The sequence below is a fragment of the Podarcis tiliguerta genome (assembly GCF_965153285.1).
Source record: "Podarcis tiliguerta genome assembly, chromosome: 16".
In the NCBI taxonomy this organism is placed as follows: Eukaryota; Metazoa; Chordata; class Lepidosauria; order Squamata; family Lacertidae; genus Podarcis; species Podarcis tiliguerta.
In genome coordinates, this window is record NC_139549.1 from 11,203,975 (window position 1) to 11,222,864 (window position 18,890).

The 18,890-nt window shown below is 47.5% G+C and overlaps 1 protein-coding gene across 1 annotated transcript in view; it reads left to right on the top strand.

The window, feature by feature from the left end:
- CNIH2 (cornichon family AMPA receptor auxiliary protein 2) overlaps window positions 1-12,264 on the top strand; it is a 52,362-nt gene extending 40,098 nt beyond the window's left edge. The window contains exons 3-6 of the mRNA XM_083418684.1: window positions 1,626-1,673; window positions 4,962-5,074; window positions 6,757-6,900; window positions 8,700-12,264. Of these exons, the coding sequence (XP_083274810.1) occupies window positions 1,626-1,673; window positions 4,962-5,074; window positions 6,757-6,900; window positions 8,700-8,727 (333 nt within the window). The 3' untranslated portion in view covers window positions 8,728-12,264. The remainder of the gene's footprint in view (window positions 1-1,625; window positions 1,674-4,961; window positions 5,075-6,756; window positions 6,901-8,699) is intronic.
- Window positions 12,265-18,890: the final 6,626 nt, after the last annotated feature.

Sequence of the window (18,890 nt, forward strand, 5' to 3'; positions counted from 1 at the left end):
TGTCTGTAACCTGAAGCGTCTGTAACCCGAGGTACCACTGTATATATAGTGATAGTGATAGTGATAGGAGTCTACTCTGAATAAGACCAACATTATATATATATATATATATATATATATATATATATATATATATATGCTTTCGTAGATTTTCACGGGTACAGGAATGCAGGTTTTGGTGTCCTCGGGTGTCTTCCCGTGTAAAAGTTGGGGTGTCTAGGCGACGTTTCGACGAGGTCTCACTCGTCATCTTCAGGCTGGTGCTTTCGGCTTCTTGTTACTGGAACAGAGCAGGATCTTAGTGTTTGAGTTCCTATAAATACTGTTGAGGAGGTGTGGTGTATAGCCTCCAATGTTCTGGGCAGAGAGGAGGTTCCCAGGCTAGTGTGCCTTTTCTTCTTTTGTTCCTTAATTACTTGAGGGATATCTTGAGTGATTTCTTGAGTGATTTCCTGAATCCCACTTAGGTGGGTCATTAGGTGTGGATTAGTTGCTAAAGCCTTCGTGTCTTGAACTCTTGAACTTTGTGAAGAGTTTTTCTGAGAAGATGGCTGTACTGCACTTGGTTGTGCTCTGGCTTGGCTTCGTGTATAGGGGCGAGCTGTGGTTTTGTGGCCTGTGCCAGCCAGATCTGTGTAGGGATTGCATATATGTATATGTGTATATATATATACACATATACATATATATACACACACACACACACACACACATATATATATATATATATATATATATATATATATATATATATATTTACCCCCCCCCCCAATAAACTCTAAGCAACTTGTGGAAAACAAAGATAAAGAATAGATAAAAAGGAAGGATAAAGCCAACCTAAAATGCTCATATTAAAAGTACTCCTGGAGATGCCAGGGATTCAACCTGCGACCTTCTGTATGTGAGGCAGAAGCTGTGGCGCTGAGTTATGGCCCACCCCCTAAAAAATAAAGGAAGATTCCCCTTCTCATGGTTCTAGGTGGGCTGGTTTAAAAAGGAGCCCAGGAAGCTGCGCTATACTGAGTCAGACCACTGGTCCATCTATCGGTAACTCAGTTTTGTTGACACTGACTGGCAGCCGCCCGACTTGGAGAGTTCCATGGGTTGAACCCGGGGCCTTCTGCAGGCAAAGCAGATTCTCTGCTGCTGAACTATGGCCACTCCCCACATCAGAAGGCTTTTGCAGGGCAATCTTAGCACAAGCACAAAAACATTTATGGGGGTGGGAAGACCAAAGGAATGGGGAACAGGAAATGACCCACTGCCCAATAAGGACTCATCAGCAGGCTCACTGGGTGTGGAATGCTGACTATTGGGGGGTAGGAATGGAAATGGAGGAGGAACGGAATGGAGTATCCAGGAAATGGGCCAATCTACCTGGTTAGCTGGCATCCACAATAGGAGGACTTTGCGCTGCAACATTCTGTTGCTGTTCAAATCCCCCCCCCCCCGACCTCCCCCTATACAAATCCTTACAGAGATATTTAATGTTCTCTGGTTACATTCCTGAGGATCCATCGACTCTCCCCATATCTCCCCCCTCCTCCCTCCATCATACCCAGTTGCTCCCCTAGCAATTTGACTAGTGTTTATTTCATTTTTTTTATTTCTGTACTTCTGCATAGAGAGAGAGGTTGAAAAACATCGAACGCATCTGTTGCCTCTTGAGAAAGGTGAGTGTCTTTTTGCCTCTTTGTTTGCTGGTATCTTTCACCCTCATTTAACCTTTTCCCTTTGAGAACCGTATGACACTCTCATCTCCCTGATGATGTCAATTCCAGTTTCTCTCGGTTTCTCATCTTTCTGATGTTAAGGTCAGTCCACATTTCCACATCAGTTTGTGATTCCCTCCCCTCCCCCAAATTTCATGAAAATTCACCAGAAGTTTAGTGCAAATTTTCTTCTAATACACACATTTTTCTGTGCCATTTTGCCCAATATAGCTATGCTCTTGCAAGCAGTTCTCCCTAAAACAGCCCATTTTTCTACGTTAGTTTCATTAATATATGCATTTATATGCACTTTTTTTGCACTTTTGCCTACTATACATGTTTTTGCAAAGCATGTTTTACATAATGTTTGTATTTCCCCAGATATAATGCATTTTGTATGTTATTTTCATGTACACACACACACCTCATCCTCGGCACCTCTTAAGGTAAAGGTAAAGGGACCCCTGACCATTAGGTCCAGTCGTGGCCGACTCTGGGGTTGCGGCGCTCATCTCGCTTTATTGGCCAAGGGAGCCGGCATACAGCTTCCGGGTCATGTGGCCAGCATGACTAAGCCACTTCTGGCGAACCAGAGCAGCGCACGGAAACGCCGTTTACCTTCCCGCCAGAGCGGTACCTATTTATCTACTTGCACTTTGACGTGCTTTTGAACTGCTATGTTGGCAGGAGCATTGACCTAGCAACGGGAGCTCACCCCGTCACGGGGATTCGAACCGTCGACCTTCTGATCGGCAAGTCCTAGGCTCTGTGGTTTAACCCACAGCGCCACCCGTGTCCCTTCGGCACCCCTTACCTTACCCTATAAAAAGCATTATTCAGACTAGCAGTTTGCACAACCCACTAAGGAAGATAACAACACAATAAAATCCAAAACAATAACAATTAATTGCACAGCTATTCAAAATGTGATTAAAACTCTTTAGTTTAATTAATTCAACAAAATGGATGGGCTGGATTCAGTGGTACCAGCTTTTCAAAGTCTGGTAGTCATTCACACCTCCAGTGCCCCTCTGTCGCCCCCTTGCCTCTGAGCACCCTCCCCAAATAATCCCACCGCCTGCCAGAGGGGGCGCCACTGCCCAGTTTGGGGACCACTGTTGGCATTTTCCTACACATTGTTAAGAGAACTTCATGGCAAACCTTGGAGAGGTGCCAATTTCTAAGGCTGTGTTTTGGGCCGCAAAATATTGGGAAGTATTAATTAGTGTAATTCAACTTTAAATGCGAACGGAGTCAAATTTCTACCCCCATCCCTGCCACACTCTGGGATGACCCTCCAGAGGCACCTTTAACTCTGGCACCCAAGGGTGTCAGTTGACGAGCCATATCAGATGAGTATCTAATTGCTCCCACTTTACCGTTCTCCCCCCTCTTTCTGATGTTCTTGGTATGCATGCTGCTGTTTACATATCCAAAACCGGAATAGCTCAGTCAGTAGAGCACGGGACTCTTGATCGAAGGGTGGTGGGTTTGAGCCCAACGCTGGGCAGAAGATTCCTGCGTTGCTCAGCGTCCTCATAAATGACCCTCGTGGTCCCAACTCTACAGGTGAAACTCGAAAAATTAGAATATCGTGGAAAAGTTCATTTATTTCAGTAATTCAACTTAAAAGGTGAAATTTGGGGCTTTCGTCAGCTGTATGCCATGATCGTCACAATTATAACAAATAAAGGCTTGACATATCTCGCTTTGCATGTCACGAGTCTATCTCATATATTAGTTTCACCTTTTAAGTTGAATTACTGAACTAAATGAACTTTTCCACGATATTCTGATTTTTTTGAGTTTCACCTGTACAATTCTGTGACTCTGTGAAAACTGCCCCACCCATGCAACAAGGGGGTTATGATCAGATATGTGGGAAGAACCTGGAGCTTTGCAGGATTACAAAAAAAAAGGTTAGGAAGAATACTCTAAAGGGGTGGTGAGCCCCCCAAAACTGTCTAGTGAGGACTGAGTATATTCAGTGGCTACAGAATGCTGACTGATGGGGGGAGGTGGAAAAGAAAAAAACATGGAAGGAGAATAGAATGTAGTGACTAGGGAATCTAAAATAGGGAGGGCTCTGTACTGCAACATTTAGATGCAGTTCCCACTTGTCCAGACCAAGGGCACACCTACACCCATTTAAAGCACTATGATACCACATCATCGTCATAAATTTATTATTTATACCTCGCCCATCTGACTGGGTTTACCCAGCCACTCTGGGCGGCTTCCAGCAAAATATTAAAACACCATAATTTGTCAAATACTAAAAGCTTCCCTAAACAGGGTTGCCTTCAGATGTCTTCTGAAAGTCAGATAGTTGTTTATTTCTTTGACATCTGGTGGGAGGGCGTTCCACAGGGCGGGCGCCACTACCAAGAAGGCCCTCGGCGCTGGACCTCAGTGTCTGGGCAGAATGATGAGGGTGCAATGCTCCTTTAAGAGTCATGCCCTCCCCACAAAGAACCCTGGGAACCAGTGGCGTAGCGTGGGGGGTGCAGGGGGGGCCGGCCGCACCAGGCGCAACATCTGGGGATTAGGGTTAGGGGGCGCAAATCCACGGGTTAGGGGGCGCAAATTACTTGCCTTGCCCCGGGTGCTGACAACCCACGCTACGCCACTGCTGGGAACTGTTGCTTGTTAAGGCTGCTGAGAGTTGTTAGGACACCCTTCCTAGAGCTACAATTCCCATAGTGGTTTAACAACCCACCCATCTTTCCAGAAGAGCTGTAGCAAAAGGAAGGGTGACAGGGTTCCCCACTTTCCAGTTCTAGGTTTGAAGGACTTCTTCTTGAAGGTCTTTAGGGTCTAAATCTGGCGGGCAGGGTGGGGGGAATTGGCCCACAGGCTCGGGAAGATGGGAGTTGTACAGTGGTACCTCGGGTTAAGTACTTAATTCGTTCCGGAGGTCCGTACTTAACCTGAAACTGTTCTTAACGTGAAGCACCACTTTAGCTAATGGGGCCTCCCGCTGCCTCCGCCGCCGCCAGAGCACAATTTCTGTTCTCACCCTGAAGCAAAGTTCTTAACCTGAAGCACTATTTCTGGGTTAGCGGAGTCTGTAACCTGAAGCACATGTAACCTGAGGTACCACTGTAGTCCCAACAACATTTGTGGGACACCAAGTTTTGGGGGAGGCTGTTTTTAATAGGTTTTTTCCTTTTATCTGCTGTGTGTCGCACTGAGTGCAATATGTGCCCAAAATAGCCTCACTTTTTGACCAGAGGGTTTCTCTTGCAGCTCGTCGTTCCCGAATATTCCATCCATGGCCTTTTCTGCCTGATGTTTCTCTGTGCAGCTGAATGGGTGACTTTGGGACTTAATATCCCGCTGCTTTTCTACCACTTGTGGAGGTGAGGCTGAGCACCAACACGGCCTAAACACACCCCAGTGCTTTCATGCTGCAGTTCACGACAGGGAGATTGTAGCCTTCCACATGTTGTCGAACTACAACTCCCTCCAGCCGTTGGACATCCTGGCTGGGGGAGACAGGAATTGGAGGCCAACAATATATTGGAGGTTCGTCGTCCCTGGTTTACAGCACTGGGAAGTAGTTTAACACCAGAATCAATTTCTACAGCCGCCAGGAAGACCCTCAAATCTTTCACTTCTGTTTTCAATTAACCACAGTTTAGTGTTACCGTATCTCCAAACCGTAAACTGTGGTTATTTTTTAACTTAGATTTGTTTGAAACAAGCCAGCTTCAGAGATCATAATTTGAAGCTGGCTTATTTCAAGCAAACCACAGCGACAGCTTGGGCAGTTTCAGACAACACAAGATGAATTGCAATTAATTACAAATGTAAACTGTAGCCGATATATAACTTACGTTAAAAGAAAGGAAAGTTGACTTTTTCGTTTTTTGAAATATAGCACCTGGATTCCACGACTTATTGTGCTGGGTGCTGAACTGAAGTTTGGATGAAATTAAAAACAAAAATACACACACACACATACCATAAAACCTGACACAGGTTTTTAAATTGTGTTAGCTGTGAAACTTGACCTGTTTGCAAAACATAAATAAATAGCTTTAGGGGATCATCTCATTCCCTGCACTGGGACAAACCTGTAAGGATAGTTAGATTATAGTCTATTTCTGTACATCTCTGTAGGTTTGAAGTTGAAGCCCAGGAAATTGATGCTTATAGAAACTTGTGCAGGGGGAGGGGCAGGATTCAGGAAGCAAGAGGGAAAGGAAGATTGCCCTTTGCCAGCAGAAATGAAATATTTAAATTGTACCATTAGACCCTACCTGCGCCATGTTTCTGGGTCTGAGAAAACAGGAAACTGACATATACCCAGACTATTAATCCATCTAAAGGTAAAGGTAAAGGGACCCCTGACCATTAGGTCCAGTCGTGACCAACTCTGGGGTTGCGGCGCTCATCTTGCTTTATTGGCCAAGGGAGCCGGCGTACAGCTTCTGGGTCATGGGGCCAGCATGACTAAGCAGCTTCTGGCAAACCAGAGCAGCGCACAGAAATGCCGTTTACCTTCCCGCTGGAGCTGTACCTATTTATCTACTTGCACTTTGATGTGCTTTTGAACTGCTAGGTTGGCAGGAGCAGGGACCGAGCAACGGGAGCTCACTCCGTCGCGGGGATTCGAACCACCGACCTTCTGATCAGCAAGTCCTAGGCTCTGTGGTTTAACCCACACCGCCACCTGCGTCCCATCTAGCTCACAATTAATCTACTTTGGGGCCCTCCAAGTTGTTGGACTCCAACTTCCATCAGCTCCAGCCAGCATGGCCAACAGTTGAGAATCCTGCAAGGTGACAGGTTTCTCACCCCTAGCCTTGGAGGAAAGGCAGGGTTAATTGTAGTAATAAATAATGCCTTTCCTAACTGATCAGAAAACACCTTTTTTGCATATGTCTTATCAAGAGGTTTTCAGTAAATGAATCTAAGCAATTAATTGGCTCAAATGTAGCAAATCTGCGTTAAGACAACCACCACCTCCACAAGATGGAAATTTAGGGGAGAGATTGGACATTTTCACTCACCTCTTTCCTCCCCACCTGCCCTCCAGGTACTTCCACCGCCCAGCAGATGGCTCAGAAGTGATGTACGACGCCGTCTCCATCATGAATGCCGATATCTTAAACTACTGTCAGAAAGAATCGTGGTGCAAACTGGCCTTTTACCTGGTGTCATTCTTCTATTACCTGTACAGGTGAGCTTTGTGTGGTCAGCTCTGATTTTACAGAGGCGTTGCCTTTGGGAAGTTGGCGGGGGGGGGGGCGCTGCTGCAGACTCATTATGCACAGTAACAATCTGCTGTATAGAGGATCTTTAGAGCACAATCTTTGAGATCCACGGGGCTGCAGATTTAAATGGGCTTTAGTAAAGGCGATCCTGTCTCTCCGTTTCCGTGCAAATCCTTAAAATGAGAAGGTAGCACCAAAGGAGTTCTTATACAATGCTGCTATTTTAGAAATGGATGCTGCTGCTTTGTCCATTTGAAGGGATACATCAGATAATCGCCGCTTCAAAAGCCTTTTCCACAAGCTCCACCCCAGCTTTTAACTTACAGTTCAGAAAAGCCTAATTTCCCCACTGGGGATGAAATAAACTGCTTCCAAGGTCCGCAGCTACCTGAAGAGGACAACACGGCTACTAAAAATAATTTTTAGGCAGAAATCTAATATTATTTTTATGTCACTGTAAGCATTGTTGTTGTTACTGGTTCAGCTGCGTATAAGAAGAAGCCCAGTGTAGAAGAAATACAGTTTTTTTAAAATTCATTTCTAGTATTTATGGACCACTTTTCACCATAAATAGTCTCTCAGCAGTTTACAGATGAATCAATAAAATAACGCACCAGAGGTCTGGAACCCATGACTCTCCAAATGTTGTGGGACGCCAACTCCCATCAGCCCCAGCCAGAGTGACCAGAGGCTGGGAATGATGGGAGTTGTAGTTGTAGTCTACAGTCTCCTCACCTCAGCCCTGTCATCTGTCTTCTTAGACAACTGGGGGGGGGGCAGGTTTGAAGTAACAAATTTTATTAGTTATTAACCTGCCCAACCACATGGGTTGGTATTAATCCTTGGTAGAAACTGATGCCCTGCCTAGGGAAGGAAACAGGGAGAAGAAACTCTCTTTCAAACATAAAAAGCTGACTGCCTGGTAGCTTTTAAAAAATTTTTTACTTGCCACAGGTAATTAGCATTTTAAATTTTGTTTGCAAGTCTGCACTTAAATGGAATTTCTTTTTGTAAGTGTGGATAGGTCATTTTAGTTGCAATAGCTACGGGGAGAGACGAAATAATCCTTCCGTCCTGTAATTCGTGAGTAGAGGAACCTCTAGCTTGTGAGCCAGATGTGGCCCTCCAAGCATCTCAGGACTCCCTGCCCCCCTGCACCACATTATCCTACCCTCCCTGCTTTTCAACCTTCTTTGGTGTTTTTGCTTGGCTGGAATATGCCATTGAATTTGGATTATGCCTCTTGCTTGCTTGGGTAGATGGATGAAGGGTAGAGAGGGAATGAAAAAGTATTCCCTGGCCCTGCTTTAATTACTAAATGTGAAAGGGTCGAGGTAGCTCCATGCTCCGTATTAATCCTTTTTTTTAAAAAAAAAAATCATTTTATTGATTTTCCAATAAAAAACATCCAATTAAATATCCAATCATAATACTTCAATTAAAAAATAAAAAACTAAAATAGAAAAAATCAAATTATAGTCCAAATTGTATTTATTAATTTCTTGGGGCTCCCCACGGTCTGGATCTCTGGAGCATATCTCCACATCTTAGTCCTGCTTCTCCTTCTTGTTTCCATATTTTCCACATCTTGATATTAACGCTTGGTAATTTTTGCTCCTTATTAATCCTAATGCGTAGTTTGCTTCTTAGCTACTATTACTATGGGGGGTGGGGAACCGGACCTGTGATCTTTGCTGTCTTAGTCCTGCCTCTGGTGACGGCGTCTTCTCTCCTTCTTTTCTCGCTCCACGTTCCTGCTTTCCAGTATGGTTTATACGCTGGTGAGTTTCTAACAGACACCCTTTGCAGGGTGGGGGACGCCCACCACACCTGGACTATGAAGTTAACGTGCCAAGACTGTGTGGCGGGGTGGGACGGACCCATGCCAGGCCCGAGGGCCCCCCACCCCACTCCCATGTCCGAAGCCAATTCACGCTGCAAGACTGTCCTTTTCCTGGCTGCCTTGGACAATGATACTCTGCTGCCTCATACCGGATAGGGGGGGCCTGCCGTACCACCACCACCACCACCAAACCCCCCAGCCCCAGAAATAACGACCGCCGGCTCTATATTTTGGAAAAGGAAGCCGGAGCCGGCCTCTCTGCTGATGGACCTCCCCGTTGCAAGGAGCTCATTGAGGGAGGGCCGCAGCCGGAATGGAGTTTTCGGTTGAGGGGTCCAGACCGTATTGGGGTGCAGGGCACTATGTGTAAAGCAGAACTAGGGTCTCTCTCCAGCTGCATTTATCTCCAGCTCTTGCTGGACAGGGAACCTTTTGTGTGTATGTGTGTGTTCTTCTACTGCTTTGGGATATTTATATATAAAAATAAATAAATCTGGGGAGAAGGTCTGTGTGTGCTTCACCCCACTCCCCAACTTCTTTCCATGGCCCCAGCTCCTGGGGAGGAGTTCCTCGAGATATAGTTGAATGTCGCGTCCCCCCTTTCTTTGGTAGGTTTGGTGACGGGAACAACTTCTCCACAGTGGAAGGAAGGAGGAGGGCCGAAGAGGCGAGGGAAAGCCTCAGCAAAACCGCGGTGGCAAAGTTGGGCGGCCATTTTGTCACCCTTGCTAGCGGAGGAGATTCGGGGAGGGGGTTCGGAAGGGGAAGCCCCCCTCCCCAATTCTTCAGCTTTTGTTTCCCCTCCTCTTGCTCCAACCAGAGCAATCAGTCTGCTATGGGAAGCGGTTATTCAGCAAGCGCAGTTTCCCTTTTCTTCTCCTTTATTTCCTTCTGAATTGAATTGCTGAATGTTGTCAGATGGGGAAGGGATGCTGTGACTGGAAGTCGTGGAGGCACTCTGTTGTCATGGCAACTCGCGGGCCTATCTTCCCCGCTGGCGCTTTTCCTTTTTGGTACAACTCCTGGCTTTTCTGGGAGGGGAGTGAGAGGCCTCCCTTTCATGGGAGACGGACCCTGGTTTTATTTTATTTTCCGGTAGGGCCAGAAATCACTCCCTGCCTGAAACGCTTGAGCTTCTGCAAGCCAGTGTTGACAATACTGAGCTAGATGGATGGTGGTCTGATTCAGTCTAAGGCAGCGTCTTTTTTTAAAACCAGGCCTTTCCACGAGGACTGGAATCTTCCTTTATTTTAGGGGATAGGGCCAAAACTCACATATCCCACAAGTGTCCTGGGGAAAGCCGAGAAAGTGGCGGCCATTTTGGTTGGCGCGATTTTGCGACACAGTTTCTCCCCTGAAAAAGTGTGGAACCGCAGTGCAAAATGTGTGCAAGATCACAGCAACCACAATGGCTGCCATGTTCTCGTGATTTGAAAAACCGGTGGCATCCTGGATTTTGGCTTCATGGTGTTGGAGGGTATGAACTCAGTGGCATAACATCTGCCTTGCGTGCAAAAGGTTCTGCCAGCACTTGCCCCTCAAGGCAGGTGTTGATAAATCCAAAATAAGAACCTATATAAGAAAAAAATAGCCCTGCTGGGCCAGACCCCACGTTCTTCTTAATCCAGCGTCCCAAACAGTGGCTAGCCAGATGCTTTATGGGAAGCAGGGCTGGAAAGGAAAGGGCCTTCGCATGTTGCTTGCCCTCAGCTTATGCTAACTGCTCCTGAACATGGAGGCTCTATTACCTATCCTAGCTGACAGCTGTTGATAGACTTATACCCCCCCCCTCAAGAATGTGCCTCGTCCTTTACTAAAAGCCATCTGAAGAGAAAGCCCACATGAGCCAGGAAGGACCATAACTCAGTGGGAGAGCATCTGCTTTGCATGCAGAAGGTCTCAGGTTCGAGTCCTGGCAGCACCAGGTAGGGCCCCTGTCAGAGGCAGCTGCTGCCAGTCAGTGTGGACAACACTAAGCTAAGATGAACCCATGGTCCGGCTTCCTCTGTTCCTAAAGGCCCTCACTGTGTCTTGAATTGAAAATCAATTCGGCATTTTTTTAAACAAGCCTTTTCAATGTTTGTTTTTTGTTTATTGCGCTTTAGACTCCACTTTGCAATAAAAACGGCTTACAGACAGTAAAATCCACATCCAAAACTTAACTGATCCACATAAGGGACACTGCAGTAAAATCAGATAAGTGGCTGGGTACATATAATAAAATTATTATTATTGTTGTTGTTGTTATTATGATGATGATGATTAGGAGTCAGTTTAAAAGAAGTGTAATTAAATGAAAAATACAGATTAAAACAGTAAGCAGCAGAGAAAAATCAGCCCAGTAGTCCTCAGCACTTAAATAAGTGAAAAAGGGGGGGGGGCTGCCTATTGATAGAGCCAAAACTCACATATCCCACAAGTGTCCCGGGAAAAACTGGGACATCCAGTTTTTTAATCTGGAGAAAGTGGCAGCCGGTTTGATTGGCGCGATTTTACGACACAATTTCTCCCCCGAAAAGGTGTGGAACCACAGTGTGAAATGTGTGCAAGATCAATGATATCCAGATACTATTTTTTGTAAAATACCTAAATCTTTTAATGAATAATAATTTAAACCAGGCTTTTTCCTGATTTTTAATACCCTAGTCCTTGAAGCTGTTTTTCTACCCAACCCAACCCCCCCCCCCAATAAAAAATGGTCACCCTTAGGCACTACTGAAATTATTGAGATTTCTACACAAATAATTTCTTCTGGATTGAGGTCTGAACATGGTAATTATTCTTACTCTTACCTCTTAGTCTAAGACGCACACGCACAAGATATATATGGTGTGTGTGTGTGTGTGCGCGCGCGCGTACACACACACACATGTATGGAAAATATTTTCCCTCAAACAAGTAATGATATTTGTAATCACTGAGAGGTGGAAATAGCAGAACCAAAGCTGGGTGTTACATCGTCTGTCAGGCCAGTTTGTTGCTCAGCCCAGAGGTACTGCAGTACACCATCTTATTTATTTTTTTCATTAAAAAATTATATACCGCTTGATTGTAAAAAAAACCAACAACCTCAAAAGCAGTTTAGAGAAAGAAGAAAACAATAAAATGCTTAGCAAAAAAAATAAAATAAAAACCTTTTCAAACAAATTATCGAAAATCAACAATGAGATAAAACCAGATTAAAGGTCAGCATTTCTACACATCTGGGTAGGCTTGCCTAAACAAAAACATTTTTAGCAGGTGCCAATAAGGTGCCTGCCTGGATGCTACTAGGCAGAGAATTCCAAAGCATGGGTGCTGGCACACTTAAATACCGACTTCATGGAAATGTGGAATGAGCATTATGTGGCACATTTGGAGCTGTCAAGTGGCATATATGGAGCAGGGCCACCGTGCGAGTAATTTTGATGGATTGATTCAATTTCTTAGCCATCCTCCAGCCTCAATAAGGTCCCAGGGGCAGGTTACAGCAATACAGTTGTAAAAACAAACAAACAGATAAAGCAGTTAACAGTCAAAACTGTTCCCAAGTAGAAATCCAACAAAACGAAATACCTTTAACTGCTAAAGGCCGGGGTACAGAGGTGCCTCTTCTGCATACAGCAGAAGCTGTGCAGTGACAATGCCATATACACACACCTCTCTGTGCAGAGGGAGGCCCAAACCATTCAGGGAGCTGTCACAGAGCAAGCCCTCTCCCAAGAGGTCATTCCCTGAACTGCCGAAATAGCCCCACCCCACCCCCACCCCGGTAGATCTTTACACCCAAGAAAGTTGGTAGGGGTGGAAACACCCTTTCAAATCCATATATTTATGTGAGAGTTTTGATTATTGATCTGGATACCCTCTCCATCAAATCCCACATAAATTTCTTCTCTTTCTCTCTGTGTGTGAGAAAGAGTGAAGGCTGTGAAAGGCACTCTGCGCGTTCTCAGAGGCTCCTCCTGCCGGCATTATTTACAGCGCACGGAAACCTGGGTGGGAGTCCTGGGCTTTGGGGTTGCCAATTTAGCAGGGTTTTTTTAATTAAAAAAATAATCTTAAAAAAAAAACAAAAACCCAACCTGGCCTGCTCCTGTGATAGATAGATAGATCTATCTATCTATCTATCTATCTATCTATCTATCTATCTATCATCTATCAACACTTGCTTGACCTTCAGAAACCAGCAGGGAATGTGTTCCAGAACATGTTGATGAGTATTATCATTTCTTAACATTTGTAGTTCAAGTTGGGTTTTCGGAGCAATGGTTACTTAATTAAGTTGACCACCCTTTCTTGGGACCTGGTTAAATTTTGTGTGTGTGATATAACCCTGTGACAACCTGCTTTCTATTTGGATTTTCTTGCCTTGACGGTGTCCTCTTAGCTCGTTAGGGGAGAAATGTTTTTGTCTGGATCCAGCCTGCTTATGGTGTGTCCAGTTTAGGGGTGGTCAAAACAGAAACAAATGGGACAGACCGCAAATGAAATCTGGAAAGTCTGGCCCTAGAGGATTTGGGGGTGGTGGTGGTGGGAACGGTCACCTCACCGTGGTACTATTGATTCCTAAGCCCCTTCCCTTCCTTGCGCTCTTTTTTAAAACTGATGACCCCCCCCCTCCCCAGGGGACTGTTGTATAAAGAAATTCTGTTGGAAATAAAAAAAGAAACGATTTGACTGTGGCTGGTGAATAGTACCATTATCCTGATATATTGGGGGGGGGGCTCATGCACACCACATTTCAGTGGCGTAGCGTGGGGGGTGCAGGGGTGGCCGGCCCAACGGGTGCAACATCTGGGGGGGGGGGCGCTCGCACTTGCAGCTCTCTGCTCCTACCTGGCTCACTCACTCTCTCTCACTGCAGTGCTGGCTGTGCGAATCCGATCCGAGCCGCCGGGTCGCCGCCCACTGTGGAGGGGAGGGTGCCAGGCGTGTGGTGCGGTGCAGAGAGAGAGCGAGGGACTATCTGGGGGAGGGACAGTGCAGCGGGGGGGGGGGGCGCAAATTACTTGCCTTGCCCCAGGTGCTGACAACCCACGCTACGCCACTGCCACATTTCTCTCCCAGGGTTAGAAACTCATAAATAAATAAATAAACCAAGGTTACAGTCACCAAAGCGGAATGTTTAGTTGGCATTTGGGGGCAAGCAAGATGGGACGTGGGTGGTGCTGTGGGTTAAACCACAGAGCCTAGGACTTGCCGATCAGAAGGTCGGCGGTTCGAATCCTCAAGCTCCCGTTGCTGTTTGTTGCAGCGGCCCTGGCTACAAGCTCCACAGGCGAATGGTGCCTCTGGGGCTGCCCACGGGGTGCTGGTTGTCAGAAGCTGAGGCAACCTTGGAGTAAGCAAGCAAGCAGGCAAGGGAGCCCAGCCAGACCACCAGCCCTTGCTGCTGGGAATGGACAGACTAGTGGGAGGGCAGGCAGGCACTGCACTGGCCTTTCTTGTGCTTGCTGTGTGCAGTGCCAGCCTGGGCACTGAGCACCCAGTGCTGAAGAGGAGCCTTTGCCTCATGCAGGCTGCTGCCACTGCCGCCTCCCAAGGTAAAGTGCTGGCCTCACATTCACCTTTAGCCAGTCTCCTTTGGACCAACGTGGGTGGTGCTGTGGTCTAAACCACAGAGCCTAGGGCTTGCCGATCAGAAGGTCGGCGGTTCGAATCCCCGTGACGGTGTGAGCTCCCATTGCTCGGTCCCTGCTCCTGCCAATCTAGCAGTTCGAAAGCACGTCAAAGTGCAAGTAGATAAATAGGTACCGCTCCAGCGGCGTTTCCGTGCGCTGATCTGGTTTGCCAGAAGCGGCTTAGTCATGCTGGCCACATGACCCGGAAGCTGTACGCCGGCTCCCTCGGCCAGTAAAGCGAGATGAGCGCCGCAACCCCAGAATCGGCCATGACTGAACCTAATGGTCAGGGGTCCCTTTACCTTTTTAACATGGCGCCAAAGTCTTATTTTTCAAATGATGGACTGGCGGATTCTCAGTTGAACATCTGGCTAGTTCAGATGACAATCTTGAGCTCGGTTAAGAACTTTTGAGAATTTAAAAGGAGAAAAGTTCCTTGACCCAGGGGCAGTCCACATATATATTAGCCTATTCCGACCTCTTTTTCTTAATGGTGCCATGAACCATTCACAATGTAAGAATATTCTTCACAACTGTGAGCATGGCAGTGGGGTGGGGTATGTGAAACGACAACAATTCACTATCACATTGTTCACTGCCCTTGGCTCAGGCTGCACAGGAAAAGAATTTTGGTTCCTGAAATTCATTTCAATTGTGCAGATAACTGATAGAATTCTACAGGACGGGGTATTAGTGTGTGAAAACAGTCCAAGGATTCCCAGGCTTGCACCTCCAGATGGTGAAGATGTCAGGCGCCATCCTGGCCGTTGGTTAAGTGCAAAATGTGCCTGGCTAATTTGAAACACCGTTCCCTCCTCTAAAGTGGTTTGCCAACTGACCAGGAAAAGACCAGCCAGGCCTGCTTGTGTGTAGTGAAAGCACCCGCTTGATTTTCCACAGCAACCAGCTTTGATATCCAGGCTGGGGAAACTGCAACCGTCAGTCCCCAGGGAGCACGGCTGCTGCGAGTTGTAGCCAAGCAACAGCTGAAGGGTCAGAGGTTGCCCATTGCTGCTCTGCAGTTATGTCCTAACTCACAACACCAAATGTGCCAAGGAAAAGCTAGACCAGGCCAAAGGGGGCCGCATCCTGTTCTTGCAGTGGCCAACCAATGGGAAGCCCACAAGTGGAAGCCGAGTGCATCAGCCTCTCCCTTCTGCACGCAAAGCATCGTGCCTTACCACCAACCAGTGCGCTTAAATGCTCAGATGCGCTTAAGCTACGTTTCATTTGGGAGAAAGGATTACAGAGAGAAGGCAAAGGGCTTAATAGGAAAAAATTGACTTTTGAGAAGCGATTTGGAAGAAAACAAAGAGAGAAAGACGGAGCCCTGCTGACTCAGACCACAAGGCCTCCCTCTCTAATCCAGCAACACACTTCCTACAGTGGACCGAAACTCCAGAAGGAAACCGTCAGGCAGGAGCTTCAGTGCAATAGCCTTCTTCTGCTATTCAACCCTGGTTAGAGGTTGATGAATTTAAGGCTGTTTGGGACAGAGGGAGGGATCCTTTAGCACCCCAGCTAAAGTTGATGGACGACAACTTCCATCATCTCCCATTGGCCACACTCGCTTTAGCGGGTGGGAATTGCAGTCCAACAACAATTGGAGGGCCGAAGGTTCCTCACCTGTCCTTTAGGATATCCCAGCACCTGTTTGAGATGGCCTCATCCACTATGGATCAGGTCCTCCAAGTTGTTGAACTCAGTGGTGTAGCGTGGGGGGTGCAGGGGGGGCCGGCCGCACCGGGCGCAACATCTGGGGGCGCGCGCTTGCACTCGCAGCTCTCTGCCCCACCTGGCTCACTCTCTCTCACTGCAGTGCTGGCTGTGCGAATCCGATCCGAGCCACCGGGTCGCCGCCCACTGTGGAACGGAGGGTGCCAGGCGTGCGGTGCGGTGCGGAGAGAGAGCGAGGGACTATCTGGGGGAGGGACAGTGCAGCGGGGGGGGGCGCAAATTACTTGCCTTGACCCAGGATAGGGGGCGCAAATTACTTGCCTTGCCCCGGGTGCTGACAACCCATGCTACGCCACTGGTTGAACTCCAGCTCCCATCAACCCCAGCCAGTGTGGCCAATGGTCAGAGATGATGGGAGCTGGAGTACACCTGGAAGGCCACAGGCTTCCCATCCCATCCCTTCTATAGGGCATCAGAGGCTGTTACTGTTCTCACCCGAGCAATTCACAGATGTATCCCACGGAGCCTGAGCCATCCGCAGCTGGATTCCTCTTGAAATAGCAACGCTCTCTCGAAAAGCGGCAGTCCCGGCAGAATTTCCCTCCCCAGAGGAGCCAGTCAACCTGGAAACATCCTTTGCCTCCTGGCCGTTCCTTTTTCTGCAGCGGTGCAGAGGCCTCTTGCTTGATTTGAAACTAATGCGCAAATTGATTCCGTCCGGCCAGGTGAGTCCCTCTTCTCCCGTGCTCACAGAACCCAGATGCTTTGCCCCAGGGCGGAATAAGTCCCCTTGTTCCACACACACAACCCAAACAGTGCACCTGGTCCCCTGTGACTAGCAGCTACAATGAAGGATTGCAGCTGGGCCCTTTTGTCTGCAACAGCATCTCTCTCTGGATGCGGAACAGAGGGGGAAAGGAATTGGTTTTCTGTTAGTTCCACAGGCCTGGCATTCAGCAACAATTGGAGAATTAATGGCGAGCTGTGCTATCGTTTTGCAGCAGCAGTTATTGTGCCGGGAGTCTGATTTTAAACAGCAAACCTGTGCTCACTGACTGAGAGACCGTTCCCTAAATAAAACACACATGGTTTTTGTGACCTGCATTCTGTGACAAGAGGGCAAATGACCAACGGCTCCCGAGGATCTAAGCTTGTAAAGGTGCAGGATCTGTCCCTGAGCATTGCCTCTTATCGAAAGAATCCTAGGCTGCTCTCTGCCTGTTTCCCTGCAAAACCCAGCACAGAGTGGGGTCAGCTGTTAGACTGCATCTGAGAATATTCTGGGGGAGAGGGGTGAAATGCTTATGTGTGTTTTGTATAGGCAATTTATAAGAAGTACTGTGAATGGGGCGTCTGCGAGAGGGAGGGAAGACAGGACACAGAGAGACGCTATTACACACACAAACAGCCGCCCCCACATCCACGAATGTGCAGATCTCCACTTGCAGGCAGCAAAAAAATGTAATCTGAAGCCGTTTGAAGGCTGTCAGCGGACCATCTCTCCATCCTTCCACACTTCCCCTCCCTCTCTCCCTTAACCTTCTGCTTGCGAGGCTAAACATAGCCAGTTCTTTTCAGTCTTCCTTTCTCCTCTTGTTGCTTAGGATTTTTTCCCCTTCTTCTGCCTCAAGCCAAAAAGTGTAATTGTGCTCCATGATTTGGTTTCATGATTCATTTTAAATGCCGTGCTAACCGTTCTGCATCCCCTGCATACACCGGGGACAGATGTGCCTTTGTGAGAAGGGGGTGATGTTCTGAACTGGGGAGCAGTGGGGGGGGCAGTCGATGGCCACCAAACTGGATGGCTTTAAAAGATCACACCAATCCATGGCTGGAGCCAGTGCATGCCGGTGTAGTGGTTAGAGCAGGCATAGGCAGACTCGGCCCTGCAGATGTTTTGAGACTACAGTTCCCATCATCCCTGACCACTGTTCCTGTTAGCTAGGGATGATGGGAGTTGTAGTCCTAAAACATCTGGAGGGCCGAGTTTGCCCATGCCTGGTGTTGGGACTAGGAGAGACCAGGGTTCGAATTCCCCACTCGGCCACGAATGAAGCTCACACTGGGGGTGACCTTGGGCCAGCCACTGTCTCTCAGCCTAACCTACTTCACAGGGTATTTACGGGAGAGAGAACCATAAGGGAAAAGATATGGTATGATACAAATGCAATCAGTAATGACAACTATGAATACCAGTTGCTGGAAACCACAGGAGAAAAGAGTGGTTAATACTCTCTTGCGATTTGGATCCATTGGTTCCGGTCCTGGCCTCTAGGGAGCGGCAGGAAACATTCTTCCTCCATCTTCCAATGCGACAGCCCTTTAGACATTCGAATATGGCTATCGCGTCACCTCCCAGCTTTCTCTTCCCCAGGCTAAACATACCCAGCTCCTTCAACCGTTCCAGCAGAGCTGTCTATATGCCTGTTGCACCCCTGCCTTCTCTCCCGACTTCATTAGCAATGCCGCCTCTGCCCACACAAGCAATGCCCACCCTCCCCGTTGCTTTCTGCGCTCGTGGACCGAAGAAACAGCCGCTGCGCGAAATCAAAAATTAAAGAGGTTTTGAATTTCTGCCTCGGAGCACCTGGCATTTGAGATGCAAAGGGTGAAGCCCTGGGCCTGGGAGTTTGGAATGGAAGGGAGTACGGAAAAAGAGGCTTTGCGCAGATTAAATCCTGACACCGCAGTTTCGCATTGCAAGTTATGCAGCCTCCGAAGCGCTGCGTACGGGCACACAGACATCTACGGAGCTTTGAAGAAAAGACAGGCCCTTGCAGGTATACATATCCAGGCACGTAGAAGAACACGGACAAGTATTTTTTGGTGTGCA